This window comes from Arvicanthis niloticus, chromosome 7, assembly GCF_011762505.2.
Source record: "Arvicanthis niloticus isolate mArvNil1 chromosome 7, mArvNil1.pat.X, whole genome shotgun sequence".
Classification (NCBI taxonomy): Eukaryota; Metazoa; Chordata; class Mammalia; order Rodentia; family Muridae; genus Arvicanthis; species Arvicanthis niloticus.
In genome coordinates, this window is record NC_047664.1 from 29,240,558 (window position 1) to 29,267,561 (window position 27,004).

Genomic DNA, 27,004 nt, shown 5'->3' on the forward strand with positions numbered 1-27,004 from the left:
AATATGGTCGGTAAGTATCTCACCCTGAAACATCACAGATAGGCAAATGGCTCTGCATTGATATAGTGGAAGCTGAGATTCTGGCCCCAGGCAGATGCAGATTATAAATCAAGATACTGTTTAACATGTATATTTTCTACAAAAGTAGTCATCCCTGGGGAAATCAAAGTATTTACCATGTGTTCACTAACTCACTTGTAATACTATAATGGGTGCCAATTAGTGACTTGTGTTTGTTTTTCTCTACAGGAATGGAAGAAAATTATGAAACAGACACTAGCTCTCTAACCAACTCTGTAAATGGTGTATCCAACAACAGTCTGCAAGAAGCCATAATCCCTGATAGCTGCATGGATGACATCCCAGTCACTTTTATCGGGGAAGTTTCTGATGAGCCTTTTGACTCAGGGCCATTCTCCAGCAGATGTAACAACGCTGCTACTTTTAACACAGGGGGCGTTGCCAGCCAAAGATCTCACCTGCCCCAGTTTCAGACTGAGCATAGCCAGCCATTTGTTAGGACAAGTAGGAAAGAGCCTGACCCCTCCCCTCCGTCCCAAGATAACAGGAAGAGAAATCAGCCAACCTTAGCCAACACACCTGAAAATGAGAATCCCGTTGAAACAAACCCTACAGGTACATTAAGTGTTTCAAAGCTTTTAACAGATGAACGAAAAGCAAAGGATAAAGGTAAGGTGTGTGATTCTAGTCACAGTGAGAAGACACAGGCAGGTCACAGAATAAACTCACTGCGAGTGAATCCAAAAGATGGTAAGGATGAGAACTCTAACTCAGCGCTTCCACCATGGTCTCATCATGGCCAGGCCTCAGGGGGAAGCTATGGACTTAAGTATGGCCTCACTACATATAAAATTGTTCCCCCCAAATCAGAGATGAGGTGTTATGACAGGGATGTGTCCCTCTCCACTGGTGCCATTAAGATTGATGAACTAGGGAATCTGGTGAGTCCTCACATGAATGGAAGCAGGACCATATCCCAGCCATCAGCTGTTGTCGAAACAGACGCTCCACCTATTGGAAAAGTCAAAGAGTTCTGGAGGCGCAATTCAATGGAAAAGTACCTGAATGGGCCAGCCGAGTGCAGCATCAAAAAGGCCCCCTCCACCACCATCACTGCCACACCAGCAAAACCACAGCAAGATAATGGGATGAAGGCAGCCTTCACCCTGACCACTCCCCAACAGCAGCCTGCCTCACAGGAATATGGGGCACACCTGGAGGAAGAGAGAAGCCGGTCAGGTTCAGCAGTCTCTTGTCCTGTTAAAGTGCCAGCATCTAATCCCACAGACATCACATTCCTCAAACCTCAGAGAAGAACATCCAGCCAGTATGTGGCCTCTGCTATTGCCAAGAAGATGGGGCCTCCAAAAGTCCATGCTGATGTGGTGCGACCACATAATAAGTCTGCTGAAAAGGATCGTGAAGAAGCAAAGCTGGTTAGACCTCCTCCTGCTGGGAAAGACGATGCAGCTCCCAACCTGCACTTGGAGGCGAGGCAGCATGAGCATGGGACAAACCAGGGCTCTGTCTGCCTTCCCAGCAACCCTGGTGTGCAGTTGCCAGCAGGAGACCATCCCAAAGTAGAGGTCAACAGCACATATGGGAAGTCATCGACTCAAGCCTGTCCTGCTGCTGTCCAGAGAAACTCCTATTTCCTTCCAGGCAGATCTTCCCAGAGGGATCGTGTTTCTGTGGGACAGAGTTGTGGTTTCAGTGAAAAGCAAACTACAAGTAACCAGAAGACAAATTCAACATCTAACCCCTCGAAGGCACCGGACAAGGCACACCCACTGCTCTTGGCCGAGGCCCGTGACTCTGGGAGGATACTGATGAATGGCTCTGCACGGACCCCAGGAAATTGTGAGCCTCCTCACTCTCCAAAAGAGTCCACCCTGACTAGCTATATTATCTTACAGACAGAGGAAAAGCCCAGTTCATTATCTACAGATGGTCAAGACACAGATAATGTTCTACCATCCAGCATTTTTGGGCCAAAGAAAAAATTCAAGCCTGTTGTTCAAAGGCCACTTCCAAAAGATATATCCCTGCACAGCGCCCTGATGGAAGCTATCCACTCATCAGGAGGCAAGGACAAGCTCCGAAAGGTGAATGTGGTGGGCATCAGGGTTTGGGTACAGGGAGCTCCTGAGCAGGTCTTCCATTTTTTTTGTCCTAGATCTTGAGAAGAAAGACTGTAAAGGCAGAGCTGCAAGTTTGCTGGTTTCATTTTAACTCCATTCTGTCTCCTTCTTCTAATGCATTTGAAAAAAAAGCACTAGAGGGGCTGACAGGCTATAGCTTGTCAGGCTCTAGCAGTCCAGTGGAAAATGTGTCAATCAATAAGTATGCATCTACTGGGCCAGAGTAATATTAAAGCCAGAGTGTGAGGCTATCTGTACTCTGGTCCAGAAGCATTCTGTCAGCTTTGTGCTGTCATAGCGAAATCATCTGAAAAAAAACTTAGAAAAAGGAAAGGTTTATTTTATTTTGGCTCAAGGTTTGGAGGGTTTAGTGCATGATCAGTTAGCTTATGACTTTTGAGCTTGTGGCAAAGCAACATAGTATCGTGTGAACACATGGCAGGTCAAATGCTCACCTCCTAACCAGGGAAGGGAAAGAGACAAGTCATACTCTTCCATCATACTCTTCAAGTATCTCCTTCCAGTGACCTTGGACATCACACCAGTATCACCTCCTAACATCTCCACCAGCTCCTAGTGTTGATAGGCTGAGAAATATGCCTTTCAAGAGCTTCTGGGGAAAGTCTTGCCACTCTGAGATAGTAAGGCACAGGCAGGACCACTGCTTTCTGTACAGCCTTGTGTTGCTAAACATGGGGACACTGCATGGAGTTTGGCTTCATTATTGTGCGAACATCATGAGGGTCACACAAGCCTATATGGCAATAGGCCAGCACTTTATGGGGACGTCTTGTCACATCAAATGACATCAACAGGAGATTGAAAAAAGATGTTGCTGGTATAGCAGGTTTTATCATTTTGGAGGAAGATAAAGCAATGAAACCATACCCTAAAAATAGTTATCCATGACGAAATAACCACAGAGCCTATAGTATAGTGAATGCATAATACAGTAACATAGTCACCCACACTCATAGTCAAGAGTCACTACTGTACGTGACTGTGTGCCATACACCTCTACATGCCTAAAAGTATAGTGCACAGGCTTGCCTACACTGGCATCAGCCCAAATACCTGCAAAATTCATTGCAGTAGGATTTTAGTGTTGCTAGGAGACAGAAATATTTCATCTTTTTCAGTCTTGTGAGTCTGCTGTCTTCACTATGGTATATTGTTGACTGGAACATGTAATGTAATCATATTGCCATTCTACAGTAAAAACAACAACAATTTTGTGATCCTCCTCCATTATCAGGTTATTTAACACACCAAAATGGTATTGCTAAGCTAATGACAATAGTAAAAAGTGATCTCCTCCATTTTCAGTTGAGGAAGCAAAGCAGAGTGAGTTTTGGGTGATCTGGCCCAGTGTCACCCACTGACATTCTCATCCAGGTTTACCAGCTTTCAGCTAGGGAAAGCTAGGAGAATAACAGGAATAGTCTCACAGTAAGAAACTAATTTTGATGCAACCCCAAATCTATAGCCATTGGTTCTTCTGTAACAGCGCTTAACCTTCTACTGGGTTATGTCATGGTAGTCCAAGCAAGTTGAAGATATCCTAAGTTGAAAAAGCCTTTAATGTGCTGAACTTAGCTGAGCTTAGTTCTGCCTCCTTACATATGCTCAGAACATTTACACCCGCCTACATTTGGACAACATAGTCTAATTCAAAGCCTACTCTACACATGTATTGAACGACTCAGTAAAGTTTTTGAATGCTGTGCTAAAACTAGAAAAACAAATGGTTGTGTGCATATGCTTTGATACTATTGATACCATTGAATGCTCTTTTGGGGACTTTCTGAAAGCACCTTTAAGCAGACAAGTTGGTGGTAATTGATGATGCCGATATGGACTTAGCCTTCCCTTATCTTCAGAGTAAAATACATTAACCTTGTTAATACTCTAGACTGCAGAACAGACCTCAGAAGGAAGGACAAAGAAACCATCCTACGTGGAGGCAGAGAGCGAGCGATCTGCCCTTCTGGCAGCCATTCGGGGCCACAGTGGGACTCTCAGCCTCAGGAAGGTAAGGAAATGGGCCTTCCATAAATAACAGGTTCAGAATCCTCCTACACGTCTCCTCAGCAGACGAAGCCAGTGCCACTGAGCTCCCATTGCTCTGACTACACAGTAGCCAGCATCCTAGCTATGAACTCCATTTGTTTGGCACATTGTCACCCAACTCCAGACAGCTGCCTTGGTCTCTGTTCATATAAAGTGAAAGACCCCTGGACCACTGACATTTTCCTGCAGGTCTATCTTGTACACTAACATTTTCCAAATTCACTCACACACTCGTGATCTCAGGGTAGGATAATAAGGTCCTGCCACTCTACCCGCTCTCATAGACCAAGGCACCTATAGAAAGATAGCCCCAAACTTGCATAACTGTAGGCACAAATTAATTAGGTTTAGAGGCAGGACAGTGCATCTGTGTCTGTCACACACAGGGTTTAAGGAATGGTGTGACTTGTACATTTCCCCTGTGGTTTTAGTGGCTCTCAAGTTCCACCCCCACTTGGTCAAATCTGTGTGTCCAGCTTCTATTTCTGTCCTTCCATGTGAAGGAAATTATGAGACTAGAGAGTATTTTTTTATACTCCTGTCATACCTGGTACCTTTGAGCCATGCTTTGCAGGAGCACGGGGGATATATGTGTAAGCAGACAGATTTCTGGTTTCTGTGGTTCATCATTAAGGAGCTGTTTGAGGTTTACTGTGAGGTGGGTAGCTGTGTAGTGTCTTTTTGGAAAGCACCTTTATACAAATTGTTTATCAGATGCTATAACAAAGCACCAGAGACTGGGTCACTTAGAAACAACAGGCTTATTTTTTTTACAGCTCTGGAAGCTAGAAGTCAAAGGTCATGGCATCAGCAGAACTGGCATTCTGTAAGGTTATCTTGCTGGTCCCTAGTACCTTAACACCCAGGCCTCACATGACAGAAGGTTCAAGGTACTGTCTGGGGTCTGTTTTATAGGATACTGATTCTATTCATGGTAGATACACATTTATGAACTAATCCCTTCTGAAGGCTCTCACTCGAATGTCATCACCATGAAGTGTCACAGATAAGATGGAGTACGTGAGCACTCACTGTAGTAATCACTTAACTATCTCATTAGGTGTCATCCCTTGCCTCCGAGGAGCTCCAGAGCTTCAGAGATGCTGCACTCATGGCTCCAGGTTTGGACAAACCTCAGCAAGAAGACCTTGGCCTTCCACCCCCACCTGCCTTGCCACCACCACCCGCTCCAGCCTCCCAGGCTCCTTCAGACTCCCTAATGGTTTCTAGGTTCAGCACCGGCAACACAATAAATGCTAGACAAGCCTTAATGGATGCCATCCGCTCCGGCACAGGAGCCGCAAGACTCAGAAAGGTGAGCATTGGGACAGAAAACAGACACAGAGGCAAAGCTGACTAGGCAGCCCAGCTTCTGGAGGTACCACCAAGGGGTGGAAAAAAAAAGTTGATTAGGGAGAAAGGCAGCTCCTAGTGCTATCTGTGGCCCATGTAGCAAGGTTTAAGCCAAACCCACTTCTGTCTTCTAACCCCCAAGTCAATGCTAGTGCAGGGACAGGCTGGATGAGAATCCACAGTGTGTCCCTAGAGCTCCCAGGAGGGAGTGTAGCACCCTTAGCCTGCAATGCCACCACCAATCTTCCCCTACCTATCTTCGTCTGCCTCTCTCTGCTAACATAACACATACCTGTTAGTGAATTCAGTCTCCCTACAGAGCATGCACTATTTTCTTCCCCCAGGTCTCTTTTGACAATCTAATGCAGGTCTACACATCTGTTTCCCACCTGATACTGTGGAAAACTGTGGCCCCTGAAACAGTATTACCAAACTCCACCTGACTACCAAGCTCTGTTTCAGCTTATGAATTCACTGACTTCTGTGGCTGTACATGCCTCCTTGAAATGGCATTTTAGATTTCCTAAGAGAGCATTTCTGTTCCTAAACTGTGCAGTCCCTGAAGAGGTCAACAGAAAGTTAATCTTCATGCTATATGTGAAACGCAAAGGCTCAGGGGATCCAAGTCACTAGGCTTTGGTCATACAGGGACTGGACTCAGCATAGAAGGTTCTTGTTGCCCAGGCTGTATCCTCTAAGGAAAACAGGTTCCCCATGAAGCTGAGGCTGGGCCACTTTCACATAAGGCTACTATTTCCAGAAATAAGACAGACAGCTCTCCTTGTTCCCCACAGACACCTACTGGGGCAGAGGAGTGGAGAGATTCCTATGACAGGTGGCTAAAAAAAAAGCTGCCCTTCTCTCAACATTGATCCATGGACACCCGTAGGCTACCAACTCTGTTGCCCTGCCAGAGTCTCCTGGGTGCTCCTGAGTTGCAGTTTTCCAAGGTCTCTCAGAGTCCAATGGACTCAGCTTTCTGGCTAACCCCCACCTCCTTGAGCTTGTCCTGATTTGAGAGGAGGATAGTCAAAGCTGTGCAGGTGTGACTCTACATAAGCAGCCAAGAACTGACATTAAAGATGTAATCATTTTCATCAGAGGCATAGGCTACTTCAGGTCCCTGTCCTACAGCACTGGAGAGTGACAGGCTTCAAGCTGGCTCCCTATGGTTTCCCATTTCCATGGAATGTGTGTATTTCTGAACTTGTATCTTGAATGGCTGAGAAGCAGTAATGGTAGTCAGACAGTGGCTGTGAACACACCTCTGAAGTCCCTCTGGGCTCACGACAGCCATTTCCCACTGACTGAATTCCAGAGGTGACTCTTATTTAGAGAGGTCCTAGGCAAGTAATTTAGTGAAATCTATCACAAGACTTTGTTTCTTAGTTTCTAAAATCGTGTTTCTCAACAAGAAATCTATAAGCAACATCTGAGTTCTAAATTAAACTTGTCAGAAGTAAGAACCCACAGGTCAGCCAAGTTAAACTGCCAATGAAGGGACTTTGCTTTATGGTTTGGGGTAATTATCTATCTCATTCTCTCCTCTAATATATCCTGAAAACACTGAGTGTCACCTATCTTATGCTTCCCTCCTTTCCAATTTCAGTGAGCTAGTCAACCATGGTATAAAAATATTAAGTAATTAACAATTGATGAGTTAAAAATAACCTTCATTATAGCAAATGTTTATGTCTTTCTGCACCTAATGTGTAATATAACCTCACCTCAAAGGTGCATGGATCTAATAAAAAGCGGAACGCACATAGGCTCTGGTACATTCCGCAGTTCCAAGCACCCCAGGGCTTTATGGAGAGGGGATCAGTGACTTGAAAGCTACAGGCACACAGTTGCTCTCAGCGTGTACACACAGCTCACTGACTGGTTGTTAGAGCTTTTCAAAACAGATGCTACTCTGTCCTACAGTGATGCAAAGGACCTGAGACAAGAGAAACTGAAAGCCAAGGCTACACAGCTAACTTAAAAATAGAAAACTTGGGCCTGCTTTCTCTGAGAACTCTTTCTTCTGCTTTGCAGAAAGTTAAAAAGAATCCAGATTGCAAAGCATCAATAAGAGGAAGAGATTAAGTGTTTAAGAAAGTAAGGGCTGCTAGACATGAAGGACAGACAATAAGGCCTGAGTACGCATGTCCGGTTGAAGGGTTTGAGGTGAGGAGGAAGTTGAACACTACACACCCCAGGCATACTTGAAGGAAAGGTCATCATAGTTACAATGTTGTAGCCAGGGTAGGAGATACGACTGTCATTTCCCTCATGGTCAGCTTTTTAAATGGGACATATAGGACCAAGGTTTGATTATATTTCTTGGATTGACTTGACTCTTGAGTTGATTACCCACTCTGGAAAGCCTGAGTCACCAGATGTTTAAGAATTTGTATTATCATGTTTGGTTACAAGGTGATTTGGAACTGAGAGCTGGGTGCTGGGTGATGGGGGGCAGGATGACACTGAACAGGCTCTTGTCACTCATCTGCCACCTGCTACAGTCTATGGCACAGGAAGTCAGGATTGGATAGCACAACTTCCTGAGCACCACCCCACCCCCCCCACCCTCCCACCCCCGTCCCAGCCTCTCTCAGGAGTGTGGAAGTCCTCAGTGTCCTCTCCTAGGTAAGGCCTGGCCCCTAGGGGCATTTCCACACCTTTATGGCCACTAGTTTTCCTTCCCACTGCAGCTGTCTATAGAGTACCAATTGGGGGAAATGTTCACAGCCCGGTGATGGTTTTAAAATGCCAGTCAGACAGCACTTTTCTGCTGTGTGTGGACAGCTGACTTTCATGGCTCCCATGTCAAAACATGTGAACTTTTCCTCTATTTCTTCAGTTTCCTTTCCCTGTTTGATCCTACTGGCCTTGAGGAAAGTGCAGTAGATCCGTGGCATTTGCAGTGTGAACTGAGGTCTCTACAGTTGGGCATATATGTTGCTCTTCTTGCGTGAGTGTTCAGTGTAAGTTCCTGCTCAGATGGGCCTTTGAATCTGGCTTTCCAGGTCTTTGTGTAAGGCTGCAGTGCACATCACACAATGCTTATTGCCTCTGAGAAAGCCTTCTTCTCAGCTCAGATCCTAGGGTGGGAGGCTTCCTGAGGATTTAGAAGTTTAAGAACCTCAAAAGGACCTGACCATGGTAGGCAGAATGGGATGATTGAGCATTGGGAAGACGCTGCTCTGCTCATGATACAGGACAGTCAGCTTGATGGAGAGAAAATAATTGCCTCAAGATGACAGCATTGATTTTCAAAATAATCACAGTAACACTTGCCTTTATGGTCTGAGTGACCCAGGTCTTTGGCTGCAGATGGCTGCCAGTGCTCCCAGCAGCTTGATTGGTTTCTGGTTCCATGTGAAGATAGATGTAGCTGTGGTAACCACCCATGTGTCTTCCCAGGATGCCCCTCGTCTCACAGACAGGTTTCAGAGCACATGTACCTCCCTATGACCTTTTCCCCTTTTCCCTCAGTCCTTCATTCACAGCAAAGGTAAAAACAACCTTGAACATCCAGCAGCCTTGGCTGATCTATGAATTTGTCAGAAGGCCTGGAATGCATACCTTGTTTCCTCTTATCTGTTCGTTCATGTAAACATTCGCATGACAGTGCTTCCATCCCTACGTCTTTAGTAGGACCTGCCATGATGCAGAACAGCAGGAGAGCTGTTGAGAGCAGATAGACAAATAAAGTCCCATTGTGCCTACAGAAGTACGGAGCCACAGAGACACAAATCAGAGAAAGAACCATTCAGAATAACTGAAGTACTTGGTTAGAATCCCCACCCTACCCCACACGGGGGCTCCTGCTCTATTCCCTTGGAGGAAAAGGCCATGGCTTCCATTTGATAAATAGACAAGTGTAAGTGCTGGTATCCTAAGTGACTTTTCCTGGCAAAACATTCCTAGGTCAGCATCTTTGCTATGTCCAGACATCTTATCAGCTCCTAGCTGCCTTGGCAAGTGCCCCATGAGCCACACTGAGCTCACACAGCACAGGTGCCCTTTTTCCCATTACAGGAATCACAGAGCATTTTATGCCCCTTGACCTCAACAGGAAGCCAGAAGAACTGATTAGACATATGATGTTATCAGGAGGTCCCAAGCTAGGGAGAACAACAAACCCCTTCCTTCTCAGCAGAAGATAACTCCACGTTCCAGGGAGTAGAGAACAGAAACCTGTGTCAGCACAGACCTAATTCTTGAATAGCATTCATTCATACACTGGGCCCAGGTGGTTCATCGTGTAAGCCTAGCCATGTGTAGTTAATTGGAATGGCTTCAAGACAGGCAGTCAAGATTGTCTTCTGCCAGCCCTCCCAAGTTCCCTGTCATCTCTGAAATTGGAGCTGGGGTAAAGCATGTTATGAAACCATTTGTCCTTCATGTTTTCACTCTGGACTCTCAAGCATGCTCCTTCAGTACCCAGGCTGGCTCAGTTTACATCACCATGTAATTTTCCCTTCAGAATGCAGCTCACAGTTCTGCGTTCCCCAACAACTAGTGTGAGTACTGTTGGATGCGGCCTCATTTTGCACAACATAGTCTTACACAGGCTCACCCATCATTGTATCATCAGCCCCGTCAATGGCTTCTAGCCTAGAATGGGCTCTGGGTTGAGACCTGGAAGGAGAATTAAGACAGCATATGTTCCATTTATGGCATTGCTCACATCCCAGCCCTCCTGTGCATCCTGCTGTGCATGTGCTAAGAGCTCATGCCCCAGAGAAGCATTTGAAAATCCTGCCAGATATCCAATTCATGTTATCTTTCTTTTCTTTGGGGAAATAAAATGACCTTTGGGCATGTCCAGTTTTCCTCCCTGGCTTATTTGTATCCTCACCTGTCACCCCGCTTCTAGCTCTCCTGGAGTCCTCTGTGCCTAGAATCTTCCCACACAACCTAGAAGGAAAGCCCCTAATCAGAGAATGCTCTGCTTTCTTGGGGATTTGCTAAGAAATCCTTCCCCAGCACTGTGCCCCAACGGCACTGGTCAATTACCTTTGTCCAGGCAGGGAATATTCTCTTTGGCCAGTAAGGAAGAAAAATAAAAGTTTAAATAGTTTTGTAGCCTTCTGTGTTCTCCAGTGACACCCCCCCCCCCCCGCTCCCGAGCGCTTTCTTTTTTGTGTAAACAAATAACATGAACATCTTGTAGGCAGCATGTGTCTTCTAGGAAGCCCCAGTGTATGGCTTCCATACCCACATCGATCTCTGCTTTGGGGCCTGTTCCTTGGCTAGGCCCAGGCTGTCTCTCCCCCTTGCACATGCATGTTTCTCGGACGCTTGTCTGTTGGTCACAGAAGCACCCTCAACAGTACGCCGTAAGCCTGAGCTGACAGCATTTGCTATCAGTATAAGCTCAAGCTTCATTGACAGTTACCTGCCTCCTCGTGTTTGCTTCAGTGAATTTCTAGCTAGATCTTTCCCTGGCTGTCCTTTTGCAGTTTCCTCCTTTATATATTCAGTAATTGTATGAGCATTTCTTTCCCCTTCAGTTTTTCCCTCATGCACTAAGAATGGCTCTTACCCAAATTGCTGCTATTTGGGTATCTATCATAATAATATCATGATATTGTCCTTGCTGCTGGTAGACAGGAATTCCAGGTCTTCTCTACAGTCTATGAGAGCCAAGAATGAACAGCTGCCCTGCCTCTCCTGCCTCCCTTACCCTTCCCTTACCAACTTGCCCCATTTCCACTCATCCTCATATGCCTCAGAGATTCACCTAGGTAAGATACCCCAACACCCCAAAAAAGAGTGATGCGCAGTATCCTAGCATTAGCAGAGCTGAGAGTGCTCACTCAGCCTGTGGCTCCATGCCCAAACCCTCATTACAGATCCCTAAACCTGTCCCTAGTAAGTGGTATAGTCTGTATCTGCAGTGTGCTCCAGAAACCTGTATGCCAAAAGAGAAGCCTAATGGGAATTCTTGCCATTGTTGGCCAGGTCCTGCTTTCTGCCTCCTTACTGTAAAAAGAATACATGTTCCCTACCACCCATGACCTGTCATATACTGTCTCCATTGTATGCTTCCATAGACTCAAAACCTTGGGCTGACCTGGGTATGAGATGAAACCTCCAAACCCAAGAGCCACAGAAATCCCTTCCTCTGTGTGTGAAAGCATGTCAGAACAGGAGCACCACGGAATCACACAGTGAGCATGTGCTGCCTAGCCCGTTGTGAAATGACCCTGGTGCCCTGGCAGTTTAACGCAGACCTCACTCTCATTTTTCCTGTGGAAGATACAGGGTTGAAAACTGTGAGCAACTCTCAGGGATTCACCCAACCAAGGTATACGTCCACAGTCCACAGAGTGAGCTCTTGACACTCACACATTCTGATTTTATATATTGGGATTCATTTTATGAACTATCTCAAAGCTGGCTGAACGTTTTCCTTGAAAACCTGCCTAAACTTCAGACATTTCTTGCTCTGACTTCTATTAAATACAGTTCAGCTAGCTACGTTTTTGTTATTTTAGCATGAAAGATTTTTTTATCACTTTTCATAGAAAAGATGTCAAACATGTTGAAAAGTTGAAATAATTGTGAAGTAAATACCCCTATATCTAGCCCCCAAGAACTTTTGATGAGAGTTTGCTGTATTTGTTTTAACCCCTATCTCTCCATCTTCACAATCTACCCTTCCACCTACCTGTACCCACTTTTTTTTGTTGTTGTTGAAACAAGATCTTGCTGTGTAGCCCAGGCTAGCATTGAACACAACAGTCCTTCTGTCTCAGAATGCCGAGATCACAGGCATGTGACTCTCACACCTGGCTCAGGATTTTATTTGTGTACAATAGAAGTACATTGTAAACATTAGTCCTCATGACTCCAGTGGGACTTTATCTGCATGTTATGGGAGTTTACTTTTTACAGTTGTTTTTCAGGTAAAATATACATAGAGTGGCATGCACACATTTAAGGATTTTAAGGGCCATTTTAATGGGACTCCTCCAGGTTACCCATCTTGAGACTGGTTTTTGATAAGAGTCACAGGAAGAATAAAACTGAAACAGTACAGAGCGCCTACACGTTTGTCAGTATGTGGGTATGTGTGTATGTGACTTGTAGCTATTCATACTGACTGGTTCTGCCTTGGCACAGTTTGTATAGGCTGATTAGACAGGAAAGAGTCTGGTTAAGTAGGAAGGCTGCCAACCTGTAACAGTGGAGGTGGTGCAGTAGAATCACACTACCCAAGAAGAATGGATAGGGCACACCTTGAAAGAAAGACATAGCTTTTAAAATATAATCAATGGATCTCTGAGAGCTTTGTCAGTCCAGAGGGTAATTTCAGGGTTTGGATTTGCCATTCTATCTTAAGCAGCCAAGCATTTAGGAAAATAAGACTTCTAAGTAATTAGCTAGAGAGCCTCAGGGATCATAGTCCCTGAAAGACACCCTAGAAGACTATGAGGCCTGTATCCAACATCTAATCCAGCAACATCTGAGCTGTGGTGTAGAAAGGGTGCTGACACAGGTCCATTGTCCTAGTTAGGGTTACTATTGCTATGATGAAAACACTATGAACCAAAAGCAAGGTGGGGAGGAAAGGGTTTATTTGGCTTATACTTTCCCGTCATAGTTCATCACTGAAAGAAGTCAGGACAAGAACTCATACAGGGCAGGAATCTGGAGGCAGAAACTGATGCAGAGGCCATAGAGGGGTGCTGCTTACTGGCTTACTCATCCTGGCTTGCTCAGCCTGCTTTCTGATGGCACCACTCACAGTAGGCAGAGCACTAACCCATCAATTGCTAATTAACAAAATGCTCTGCAGACTTGCCTACAGTCTGATATTATGTAGGCATTTTCTCAATCTAGGTTCCCTAGTCTCAAATAACTATAGCTTGTGTCAAGTTGGCATAAACCCAAGAACTCCTTGTTTGAGGAGCAAAGCTACAGTCTCAGAACATCAAGGCATCTGCATGCATAGTGAATGTAAACGTGACACAGAGCAATCCAGAGACCTGCAGAGCCTACTGGGGTGTGTTTAACAGAGCAGAGCTTGAGCACCCCATAAAAGTCAAGCTGCAAAAAGAACCACTAATGGAGAATGAAAGAGCCGAATCTGGAGCTCTCATCGGCTGAGAATAATACCTTCAAGTCTTCCCAAGCTGGACTCAAAATGTCATGTCTTTTAGACATACTCTTCTCAGCAGTGGGCAACAAGTTACATGACCTGCTGCCCCCAAATTTTTCAAGCAAGGATCAAACTGTCTCCAAATGACCACATTGCAGAACAAAGCATAAGAATATATGTATGAATGTGAAACTGTTTAGCAAATTTCAAGGCAAAATTTGGCAATGTGTGGCATCCAGTCAAAAATGATCAGGCAACAAAATGGTAGGCTAGCCTGAAACAGTCATTAATGGCCAAACATGACTGTACCAGCCCCATAACGATCCCAGATATTAGAAAACAGTTAATGTAGCTACATCTAAAGACTACAAATAACAAGTATGTTCATGACTGTAACAGGATTAAATTATAAGTTAATAATAACATTGCCTCAGGAAAATCCCCAAATATTAAAATAACATAGTTTTAAATAAAAAGGCAAAAATCAAAGAGAACTAGAAAGTAGTTTGAGGTGAATTACACCATCAAAGTGTGGAGTTCTGCTAAAGTCATGTTATCAAGAGACTTTCATGGTGCTTTGTCATTCTACAATTAGATAATCTTCCCTAGAAAACTAGAAAAAGAAGAGCAAAACTGAAGTCTGAAGTTAACAGGAAAAAGTAAAGGTCATAGTGGGAATCAATAAAATAAAAGAGAAAAGTGATTTTAAAACTTAAACCCACAGCTCATTCTGAAACAAAACCAATAAATCAGAAAGTCTGGCACAGGATATATCAAGAGAAAAAGATATTTTTTTTTGTCAATTTCAGGAAGGAGGCATAATATCACAGATTCTCCAGATATAATAGAGTATCAGATGAAAGGAATATAGCAAACAACTTTACGCATAGTGTGTTACTTTAAACACACCAATGTCAAACTATGAAGATACAAATGAAAAACTCCAGAAGAAATACATGAACTGAACTACTCCACAACTTGTAACGAAACTGAATAATAAGTAAAAAAAGACTTCACACACCATACACATATTCACACATACAAAGACACACACAAGACATATCACAAACACAACACACATGCATACACACCACACACACACACCATACACATATTCACACATACAAAGACACACACCCCACACACATGTTCACACACACACAACACATCACAAACACAATGCATATACATACCACATGCATATACCCACCACACATACACACACCATACACATATTCACACATACAAAGACACATACCCCATACATATATTCACACATACAAAGACACATATCCTATACACAACACATATCACAAACACAACACACATACATACCACATGCATACACACACACCACATACACCACACACACATACACCATACATATATTCACACATACAAAGACACACACCCCATACATATATTCATACATACAAAGATACATACCCCATACACATATTCACACATACACAACACATATCACAAACACAACACACATACATACCACATGCATACAACACACACACACACACACACACACACACACACAAACATACACAGCACTTCCAGGCCTAGATAGCTTCACTAATGAGCTCTACAAATGTAACAAGACCTCTAAACAAATTCCACCCAAAAGCTGAAGAAGAGCAGGTCCCAATGTGCCCTATGAATCCAGTTATTGATTCTAAACCCAGATATGAGAAAAATATGAGAATGATGGTGTTTGGTGTGTCCTAGGACAAAAGAGAAATGTTTAACATTTAAAATCTATTCTTATTCCCATATGAACTACTTTTAAAAAGTCATTGTAATAGATTCCTTTGAAGCATTTGATGACATACATAATTTCTCATGAAAACTCCATAAAGTAGGAAAAAAGGAAATTCCTCTAGCTAGTAAAGGCCATCAGTGAAGACTGGCAGTTAACAGACGTTTGATGCTAAGAATGAATACCTGCCCAGCATAAAAAAGCCACAAAATGCCTGTTTCTCTACTTCTCTTGAACACTTAATGGAGCAAAAAAAAAAAAAAGGAGGAGGAGGAAGAGGAGGAGGAGGAGGGCAAGAAGATGGGTGCACTTGTATTCACATACATCCTCACAGCTGTTTTATTTATAACTGCCTCAAATTTGCAAACAACCACCCACCAGCAAAAGAATGAATAAACAAATATGATGGGTTCATACGCGTTTCACCACAATAACAGTGCCGATGATACCTGCAGCAGTGCAGATGAGGTCGAGATACTTATGCTGAAAGAAACATGGCCATAAAATTTAGTCATATTTTTGGATTGCTACAGAATTCTAGAAAATATAAACTACTCTGTAGTTGTTAGATGATTGGTGACATTTGATGACTGAAGGGAGTTGTAGGAAATCTTGTGAGTGAGGTTGTGATCTTGATTGTAGCCATCATGCCAGAGGACCATACATTATTAAAACATAATAACTTAATCCCAGCATTACGGCCAGCAAAGGCCATTGGACTGTCCATAAGTTAGCGTCCAGATAGATACTCAGTTGCAGACTAGCCAAGACTATATACTGAGACTCTGTCCCAAGTGCATGCATATGCTGCCTGCCTGCCTGCCTGCCTGCCTGCCTGCCCTCCTGCCTGCCTATCTCTCTGTGTGTCTGTCTGTCTGTCTTTCTGTCTGTCTATATTTTTATCTCTCTATTTCTATTGTCTATCTCTGAGACAGGGATGATGTGTCTGTCATATTTCAGTTGTTAATACAGTAAAAATTCATTTAAAACAAACTCCTTCCTCTCATGTACCTCAGCCTGGACAGCTGCCTAAAGGTTATCTCCTCTGGCATGCCCGCCTGCTCTCAGTACTGCCTCAGGTTGACGGGAGAGCCCTTGTGAGGGAACCACTGTACCACTTTACAACTGGTAGCTGTGAGTAGGGCTTCCACTTACTTACGTCTCCTTATTCCCAAGCTCTACCAATAAGGCTGCCCAGAGAGACTGACCCCAGAATGCGGAGGCACCAGAGCTCAGAGGGTGCCAAAAGAGTTGGGGAAGGTGTTCCTGGACCCACATGAAGACAAAAGGATTTGAACCATGGATGCAAGTGGTCAGAGGGTCTGTGCTTTGAATAAGCCTTGCCGAGCTAGCTACTTATGAGCATTTGGCCCAAAGGCACTTATGTATGTCCCTTTGTATCACAGAACTCTGACTAAAGGTCACTACACTAAAAGTGTTTACTGGACTCTACCATCTACAATCTAGTGGATTGTTGTGCCACTGTCCCCATGGGGTCATTTCCACATTTTCCCATTGCAGTGTCACAGGTGGAGGCAAACATGGCACATGTGTGTTGACAACCACTCCACACTTGGGGGCCAAAATGTTGAGGCTCACACTGCCCAGCTCCTTGGGGCCACTATGTTGCTGTCCACACTGCCCCACACTTTGGGGCTAAGAGCTCTAGTCAAGAGAGAGAGTGTGGGGAAGAAGGGGAAGAGATGCGAAGAATAGAGACAAGCCAGAGGGTCTGTAGTCAAGTCTCGTTGTTTACTGTCTCCCATTCATTATATTGACTCCCTTGCAAGAAAATCCTGGGTATTTATAAGCGCAAGCAGGGGAACACAGCTGAAGACTCTTTACCACGTGCACCATGCAGCTGGGATCACTAAACAGCAAAACAAAATATGTGGGACAAACAAGATGTTTATCAGAGTGTGCTCAGCTGTTGTAGGCTGTTGAAAAACAAGTCTCTAGTCAGGGTATATGGCTCGAGATGGCTGCAAAGATGATAGCTGCTTTCTAGCCGTTTTCTGCTAAAAGTCAGCTCCCAACACATGTGTTAGGGGAACTATGATGCTGCAAATATCCCTCACCGGTCTATGTCTGCTGTTGTGAGAAGAGGCAACAGGCACATGGTTTAAGGAGCCACACACAGTGGCTTCTCTCCACCTAGGAGGTCAGGGATTGGCCATTGAGGATGATGTCCAGTGCCATTGGGCTTGAAGCACAACAGAGAGAATGCAGAATTTTCTCAGCCTGGATTAGACACTAAGACATTGAGAGATGCTACACTCCCAGGGGACCTAGTCACATCCCAAAGCTGTCACCTGGTCATGCCACCACCTGGAACGGAGATATTTAGCTTACAAATATGAGGAAATGTTCTTCCAGACATACCTTACCCATTATTCTTGAGTTATAGTGGGACTGTTGGGAAGATCCATTGAGAGAGCAGATACACTGGACATAAGCTGGGTACTGTCAACCTTTGGTGCTTCTGTTAGTTTTAAAAGGATTTGTGTCATTTGAGTATTTGCTTTGGTTGGTGAACTTAAAAGGTAGCACACAATGGCCAGTCCTATTGAACCTGTGCTCTGGTTTACTACTCCAGGAAAGAGACAGTGGCTATTTCACAAGACATCCATCTCCTTAACTCATTTTCAGAGACACTAGAGACAGTCCCCCGAGTCTGGATTACCTGTTGTTGAGCTATCAGGAGAGAACTAAACCAGCAGGATCTATGTGATCTTTCCTGTACCATAGAGAAATAACTTGCACACTCCTTCATCCACACCACAAACTTCGGTTATGCACTTTATTTATGTGCCACTGAGTGAACCTACTAGGGTTTCTGCCTCCAGGTGTCCCTTACAGCAGGATTGGTGCAGGAAACACAAGGGAGCAATGAGATGGTGTGGGAGGGACCTACAAATAAATATCCATGGTTTCCTTGTTGCTTGTTTTCTCACAGGTCATTGGAACGTCTTAAGCATATTTATATTTTGGAAAGGGTCTTTGGGAGAGTGAGAAGCATGGCAGTAGTCTAGATCTCAGTTCTTCAACCTCCTTTACTAGGATGAGCATGCATAATTCTCTTCTGTACACCGTGTTGCCCACAGAGACAGTAACTCTACCCATCTTCACTGCAGGTTCCCTTGCTCGTGTGAGGTCCTACCACTGCAGAAACCACCTGTGCAGCTCCAAGGATCATCCCTTAAAAAATCCACATGACAGGAAATGAAATCATCAAGAAGTGGTGGTACTTTCCCGTCTCCAGGCCAACTTGCCCGCAGTGGATTTTCAGTGTTCCTACATAATGGTCAAAGGGGAGATGCTGCGTTGCTGTGTGACTTGTGTGCCAAGGACATATGATCTGCCTCTGAATGCTCACAGTTGCCAATAAACTGCTCTTGTTGGCAGAGTAATAGGAATGCACAGGCTGGAGCCCAACACCCACACTTGATTATAGCTATGGGCACAAAGAATTATGCCTTAAGTTGATTTTTGGATCTTTGAGACTTTGACCACATACACATGGTTAAAATCATTTTTGATCTTTTCAATTCTAGGTGGACAAAAACATAAATCAACAGAAATAGTCAGAATCTATCACATGCTCTGGGACGCTCTGAGATTCCAGAGTAAGTAGCGTGATGGAGGAAGGCTGAGATGACTTTTGCAGGATAGAAAAGCATCAGATTCATATTTGTATTCCTTACACAGTGAGGCCTCACACCTCACAGATGATCTTGGACTGTGATCTGACCAACTAAGCTTTTAAAATTCCACTATTGCTGCCCAGAGTAGCAGCCCTACTTGACCGTGTGAGCAAGACATTCCTGGCTCCTTAGAAGGTGATGGGAAGCAGAGACGACAGCACTGGAAGGGCTGTCCTTTTTTGTATAGATTGTGTCTCACTTGTATAGTTTCCTTCTAATGTCCCAGCAGGCTATGACATGTCTCAGGTCACTGTAAAGGAGCCTGGCATGGAGCCTAAGACTTCACCAGTAGCTTTCTGAAATCCTGCGGAGGGCCAGAAAGCAGGGTATTGAGGACCTACATGTTGCAGAGGGCAGTCCACATTGTGCTGCATATTCTGTGGCTTACATTTTATCCTGACACACTTTGGCATGGTCCAGCAGCTGCCCTGGTATTATATGACATTCTTATAGTACATTGTGGGTAGACACCATCTTTAAAGAATTTAAACTCAGCAGGAAGTTTTGTGTTTTTTTTTTTTTAATGTGTCTCTAAAACCTTTTCTTATATGGAGAAAATCAAGACAGCAATAGAAGTCAAAATGAGTTCATGATATAAAATCTCTGCCTTCCTGAAAAAACAAATACATGAAATCCTTTTACTGTTTTCCCCTGTTTTAAATCTAGGCATCGGGTAGAGTGGGAACTTGGTACTGTGTGATTAACATTGCTAAACCTTCTCAGTGAGGCAAGAGCTACCAGCCAATTGCTCTTAGTCACAGCTGTCTGCTCTTTCTCTTAGTGCCACAAATAAATGCAAATCCAATGCTGTGACTGTCGTGTGGATTTCATGCTACAGTGTACATCCTGCCTACAAAATAGAGGGATTAATCTATTCTGCCAACAAATATTTTGGCTGCTGTGTTAATCAGTGTTCCACCACTGTGACCAAACACCTGAGGTAAACAGTTTAAAGGGGTTTATTTTGGCTCAGGGTTTCAGAGATTTTGGCCCTGTTGCTGTCCCTGTGGCCACACAAGACATCATGACAGAAGCATGTGCTAGAGGCCTCTGCTCACCTTATGACATCACACACACACACAAAAGAAAGGAAGGGCCTTGGATCTTGATGTCTCCTTCAGATATCAGTTATCTCACAACAGTTATCAGTTAATCAGTGACAACAGTTATCTCACTTCCGTCCTCCATGCCTCAGTTCCTGAAGGTTCCCTCCCAATAGTGCCACAGGCTAGACATGCATAGGCCTTTGGAGGACGTTAAAAGTCAAAATTATAGATGGAAGATTTCTCCATGCCTCCGTGTTTTAACAGATAATATCGTCGGAACCCTGGAGTTTAGATGGTACAAGAAACAGACCTTTAGCAAAATGCTAGGCATAGCATGTTACATGCTATAGAGAAAAATCATCAGGAAAAGGGGTGAGAGACTCAACCAGGGTGATGGAGAAAGGCCTTGGTTTGGGTGAATCATTGAAGGAAGAGTTAGGCAAGGCAGAGAGAAGGGCACATTCAGTGGCTCTAAGGGAACAAGGGGAAAGGGGGAGAAGCTGGGCGAATGAGTAGAATGTACATCTCTCAGGTCTTTAACTCCCAGTGCATACAGTTCTCTATGAGCTTCCTAATCTCCACAACCAAGCTTGAGAGGTCCTTGGAGAGCCAAAGGGCCCCCCTCTAGTTATCTTTGCTCATGTGACCCAATTTGATGCTACATCTGCTGTGTTGTGCACCTCAGGATATATAAAGTTTCAAATTTTGAGGTGTAGGATATAGACTCATCAAAGCCTCCTGGTTTGTGCTGTGGCCTCTGCTAAGTGTTAATCACAGTGACTCTTGTCTCATCTTCTTAGTAAACACAGATATCAAAGCACCATCTTCCAGAGGAGCAAACTGGAGGCTAAGAAGACTAGACAGGTCCGTCACATGGCTTACATATTCCTTCAGCAACCCTCTGTGGCTCCTATTGCCCAGTAAATTAAGTCTGCGTGCTTCCTCAGCCTATCAGATTCTTAATAGGCTCTGTCTCTCCTGCCCCTCCCTAGTCTAAACAGCCATTCCACCATTTCATCTGTCCACATTCAACCACCCATTTACTGAGGGTACCCTGGGAGGTATTTTTTATATTCCTTGAATATTCCCCCTGCCTGCAATGCCTAGAGTCCTCTGCTACCCATACCCTTCAACTGGAGACTTCAGCCCTACCCTAGACAAGTCCTCCACTCTGAGCACCTCACGCTTCCTTGCTCCCGCCCTTGTCTAATCTCAGCTTCTATTTAACTGTGCTTCACACGCCCAGCTACTCAACTCTCACCTTCCTGGCTGCAAAGATCAGCCTCGAGGCAAGTAGCAGGAAAGGTTGGGTTCACTCAGGGAAACCTCAACAGCCTTAACTCAGGTCATCATCCTGGCAGGAAGCCTGTAAAGAGATCTACTCCCTTCCAGCCATATTGTGTAATACAGAGGGAGAGGGAAAAGGTGAGAACTAGCAAGCAGGAAGAAAATTCCTCAGCTTCAATCATTGCCCAGCTAATTATGAAAAGCATTCTGAAATTATGACAGTGTCACTCATAAAAATCCATAACCTCTATTAACAGATTCTGGCTCACAAAGTGTGCAACCAAGATTCGGTGCAAGCCTCAGTCTCCTAGGAAAGCACAGGCTAGCGGAGATGACCAGAGCTCGGGCCTCTCCACCTCTTGCCCAAGATTAGTCTGTTTTGCTCTCTGCCTGTGTGTGGCACATTATGTCCAGAAAGGAGTCTGCATTAAGTCCTTACAGGCACCCCTGCAAGGTTAGTAGCCAGAGAAAACACTGGCAACTCTTCCCTGATGGATCTAACTTTTTAAACCTGTTGGTCAGTTCCCAAGAAGAAAATTGTGACTCTCTAAATTTAGAAGGTAGGCCCTTTACAACTTGCCTAACCAATGCAACCTTGAGTGTTGCCTTCTCAGTGCAGGATTCCAGACGTTCTGCTGTGAGCATCACCACTGCACAGACAGTGCCCTTCTCTATTCCTCTGGAAAGCCCCTCAGCTCAGCTCCTAATCTGGAAAACTGCTGGCTTGTGTGTCCTGCCAGCTTGCCTCACTTGACCATGACCCCACTCCGTTGTGTGTGTCTGGGCCTTGTGCCTGCACCTCCTGAGTGGCTCACTTCAGTGGTTTCCAAGTCAGAAAGACAAGGAAACATTTGCTAATCACTGAATTCTTCTGTGATTTTCTCCTTCCACAGCTGTGAGTATTTGGCCCAATGCATCTTCTCATTGCCCTCTTTGCTGCCTCCAAATTACACCAGCTTCCACCCCTGTGCCTTCCTTACACCTCCAGACCTCCATGCAGTCAGTGTTCTGACCACTGATCTCAATGGTAGCTCCACAGTGCCTGCTAATGAGACCACCTCCAATGGGTGGCCACTGTGCTGTATGTGGTGTATCATGTTAACTTCTGGGACACATGTCTATTGGGTTGGAAAGTAAAAGATTTAGACAAGAGAGTGTCATTATCATTCCATCACAGAAGCAGAAAGAAATAAAGGAGCCAAACAAATAGAGTCACTTCACAAATCTGTAGGATCAATGGCTCCATTGTTCTGTTTTAGTCCCATGTACATGGATCAGAAAGGGAACAAAGGTACATGTTTTCTGTCCCAGCCTATGCTTGGGAACAGCCACATTTATCTATTCTGAGCAGAGGAACAGTCATTCTAATGCACAGTATCTCAGTTTGGCCTGAGCATGGTTCTAGAATCTACCATGGTGTCACCTTCTTCAGTAGGGGATTAAGTGGTCAAGACATCCAGGGGAGTCCAGGAGATAGCTCTCCCCTGCTCAAAGCATTCTGCCTTGCTCCTGAAAGACCAAAGACATTTTCCAGGACCAGAAGCCATCAGCTGTGCAAATTTAGATCCACAGGGCTAGCTGAGAGTAATCTTTCAGGGACAGCCATGCTGGGCACAAATATAGACACACAGGATTCAGGTACCAACTGGTCCCAACGTTTCTTCTAATACTTTATCAGAGTGGCACATTTTTCCTGATAATTCTTTTTTGTTGTTGTTATTGTTATAACAGAACTTCACTGTCACAGAAGGGAGGATTGGTCCAGCCATCAGGTAGAAGGAAAGGTCCAGAAGACCAAGGAAGGGAGATTCTGATGACCCAAGGAAGCTGACTAGCATGACAGATGTTCTTGAGGCAGGGAAGAATCAAGAGCTGTGGGGAAAGCAAGCAGCTCAAATCACTGCTATGCCCTGCGTCTTCTCAAGGCTCTAAGAGTCTACCCCCTAGCCCAGGGGTACAGAAGCACTTGGCACACTCATACCCTCCTCCCCATTCTTCCCTTTCCTCTTGCTTTCTCCTCTTCATCTTCCCATGTCCCCCACTCTTTTCTTCCAGCCATCACCTCTTTTTCCCTTCTTTCCTTCACTCGTGCCTTCCTTTCTTCTTCCTTCTCTCTTTCTTCCCATCTAACACTAGAAGAGCTTCTCGGAGTAGGAATCCCCGATGGGTGCTGGAGACAATTACAAATTAGTGTTTCTGCCTTCTAGTAAGCCTGCTGGCAGGTAGCCACATGGAAATGCCAATCAAGAGTGTAACAAGTATCCTGGGGGAGAAAAGATGTGGGGCAAAGATTGGAGGTTCTTCCTCGTGGGTGGTCAAGGAGGAAGCCCCTCAGCTGAGCCTTAAGAGAGAGGCATGTTGCCAGGTGAAAGGAGCAGGGGATAGCCAGAGGGCCGGGGAAGCCTGGGCTGCTCAGGGTTGTGTCTGCTGGAGACTCAGACTAGAGGTTCTGCACCAGGGCTCTGTTCCACTGCAAAGACATTCCTAAGGCTAAGTGCTGCCACCCACTCCTGTGTTCCACTAAAAATACAAATGTGTTCAAAGCGGAAAGATCAAGAAGCGATTAAGTATGCTGGCACCTGCTCAGGAGTGGTTTGGCCATGTGCCCAACTGGGGTGTGCGCCGAGTGAGTGCAGGTGGCAGCAGCTTGCCTCACACTGACTGGCATACTCCTCTGAAGAAAGCACTGCACTATGGTTTTGGGGCTTGCATCTGAGACCCTTCCTCTAGATGTGGAAGCTTGAAATTCACAAGACAGAAGGAAATGGGCTGTCAATCAAGGATGGGACTACTCACTGCTCTCCACCTTGTCTCAGAGCCCAGCCTCACCAGGTCTTTGAAAAGCAGTAGTGTGGGGCCCTGTCACCACTGAAGTTGAGTTGGCCCTGGCTTAGGTCTGGCTAGTGCCCCTCCACTCAGCTGTGGCCTTTCAGATCTGCTGCTGCTCCTCAGCTTCTGTGTACTTGAAAGCTTGAGCAGCTTTCATTTCTCTGAAAATACCATGTGGGTTCATTCTCCCGTGCTTTATTAGAATGCCTATTGATCCTCCAAGACCCAGCCACCTCCCAAGGAAAGCCACTTATAACCACTTAGTCCTCTGTGGAATGTGGTGCTTCTTGTTACCGTGCTCATTTCTCAATGGAGTCTATTGGTGTTTGTGACCCGGAACTCTGTGGGCCTCATTCATGTGGGAGCGTCAAGCCTGAGAACACAGGACTGATGCCATGGGCAGAGTCTGCCCCAACCAGACTGGCAGCAAATTCTGAGTACAAAACTCCTGAAGACCTGCTTGGCCAATGGCTAGTGGGCAAATGCCCAAGAGAGGGAGACTTCAGTGTTCCTGTGAGGCAGCTCAGAGTCCTTGGAGAGACTCCAGACTGCAGGGATGGCAGTGGCCGGGGACGGGATGAAGAATGGGCATGTTGGAAAGTTTCCAATTCAAGGATACAGCTGGCCAAGCCCCAGGTTGGGCAGAGAGCCACTGGCACAGGGGATGAGGAGTTGGCTGAGGTGGGGCTTAGAACAGGATGGCCACGAGCCACTTAGAACAAGGCTGTGTGAATGATGAAGCCGCTGGGAGTCAGGGGTGAGTCACACGTGAATAAGAAAGGCCCAGCCTGAAAAGCAGATTGCAATATGCCCTGAAGTCATGATTCTTCTATTTCAGAGAGCTGAAGTCCTCCTGGGATGGCACCATGACATTTACCATTCCAGATGTTCCTGAGTGACATCATGGATCCTGGGCAAAGCAGCGACATTTTCTGAGTGATAGCAACAGTGGGCTTTTAAGGCTGCCTTCTGTCAGGTGGATTTAGGGAGGGCTACCAAGGCCCTGTGATATCTTTGACCACACAGGAGCTAAGGGGTCAGCTGTCAGAGCCCACCACTCTCCTCTGACTTCATTTGCTTTGCTCTTTTCCCTTCCTTTATACAATCAGAAGTAATTAACTTAGTAGGCCAACCAAGTACCTAGGGACCTCTTAAGCATTGCCTTGATTCAGCCACGTGGAGTTCACAGGTGTTTTTTTGAATCTATCTCAAAAAGCCAAATCTTGGTTTCATCGGTTCCCTCCTCATACCAACAGAGGCTCAGAGAAATATAGTGACACATGAGCTCACCCTGACATTGATCTAAGGCCCATATCTGACTCTCCTCTTGTCCATTATACCCCAGGAAGCACTCCAGTCCCAGGAAGAAAAAAAAAAATGTTCCTTGTTGGTTGGACTCGTGTAATCAAGGCTGCACTGGAACTGTGTGTATTCCAGCCTGATCCACAGCTGTTCTGAGGAGATAGGCAGGTTCTCTGTTGCCAGGTTCCCTTAACCAGAAGTCTCCTGCGGGTCTTGGTTCCCCCATTAAAACCTCCTAGTACACAAGCATCATCAAGTCAGGACTGCTAGGCCCTGGGACGATCTAGTCTCTGCATTTTTGGATGCATCTGATCAACAAGGACATAACTTCTTGCATACCTTGCCTGAGAACTAGAAAAGACAGGTACAATACAAACCCTAAGGTAAACATTGCTGAGCATTTGAAATTGCTAAAGGGTCCGTAAGGAGAGGTGTGAAGCATGACTTGAGAGGAGGCTTACTAGGCTTCACCAGGCCTAGGGCTCCCTACAAGGGGCTTCTGGCTATGGAGATACTAGCTCTGCTTGCCTGGTACTTATGACTGTAACCTGAGGCCAAGAAGCTGCTACCAACATCATATGACTACAGGCCTGAGGTGAGGCTGAGCATGGAGAGAGTCAGAGCATCCAGCTCTCCTCTCATGTGCTTGCTTGCTCAGCTTTATTCCCAAGCAGAAGTTCAGCCATAAGACATCGCATCTTGAGAAATGCAAAGCAATTCTGGCCAGTCTGCCTGCTCACTTAGAGATGAGAGAAACAGCAAGGTTTGCCTCAGAGGGCACAACCAGCAACCATACTGAGTGAGGGCCAAGTGTGCTGGCTGTGAGTCACTGTCTGGTCCCCTGTTGCTTACAGAATCCTCAGGGACCAACAGGCAGCAAGCCCGGCTGCGGGTGTGAGCCCCAGCGGGATGTGGTAGTGCTTCCTTGATGGGCTCTCAGCCAGACACAGGGAAGACAGCCATCTCTCTTCCAGACATAGCTGTCCCAGACTGTCCCCTGTGGTGGACAGCATGGCAACAAGCCTGAAAGGTTCATTTTCTTTTCTCCACTTCATACAGCTTTTATTTATTTATTTTTTTATTAAACAAGGGGTGATTTTATCATGTGAATAATAGGCAAGAACGGTTGCTGTGTATAATTTCTTCAAAACCTTTTGTCACTTAAAATTATGACTATTTTTGAGACCGAATCTGGCTGTTTGTTACACTTACTTGCACTCCCAAGCTCACGTGACCCTCTGCTTCAGTCGCCTGAGCAGCCGGGGCTCCAAGCACTAGCCACAACTCATGGCTTTGTTGTTTGTTTTTTTAGACACAGTGTCACTATGTGGCCCCACTGACCTGGAACTCATTATGTAGATATCATAATGAAGTTTTATTATGAA

The 27,004-nt window shown here is 45.2% G+C and overlaps 1 protein-coding gene across 7 annotated transcripts in view; it reads left to right on the forward strand.

The window, feature by feature from the left end:
• Cobl (cordon-bleu WH2 repeat protein) overlaps positions 1 to 19,968 on the forward strand; it is a 236,147-nt gene extending 216,179 nt beyond the window's left edge. For all 7 annotated transcript variants that reach the window (XM_076938103.1, XM_076938104.1, XM_076938105.1 and 4 more), the window contains 4 exons: positions 250 to 2,126; positions 4,075 to 4,194; positions 5,293 to 5,547; positions 18,586 to 19,968. In XM_076938103.1, the coding sequence (XP_076794218.1) occupies positions 250 to 2,126; positions 4,075 to 4,194; positions 5,293 to 5,547; positions 18,586 to 18,603 (2,270 nt within the window). In that variant the 3' untranslated portion in view covers positions 18,604 to 19,968. The remainder of the gene's footprint in view (positions 1 to 249; positions 2,127 to 4,074; positions 4,195 to 5,292; positions 5,548 to 18,585) is intronic.
• The last annotated feature ends 7,036 nt before the right edge of the window (positions 19,969 to 27,004 follow it).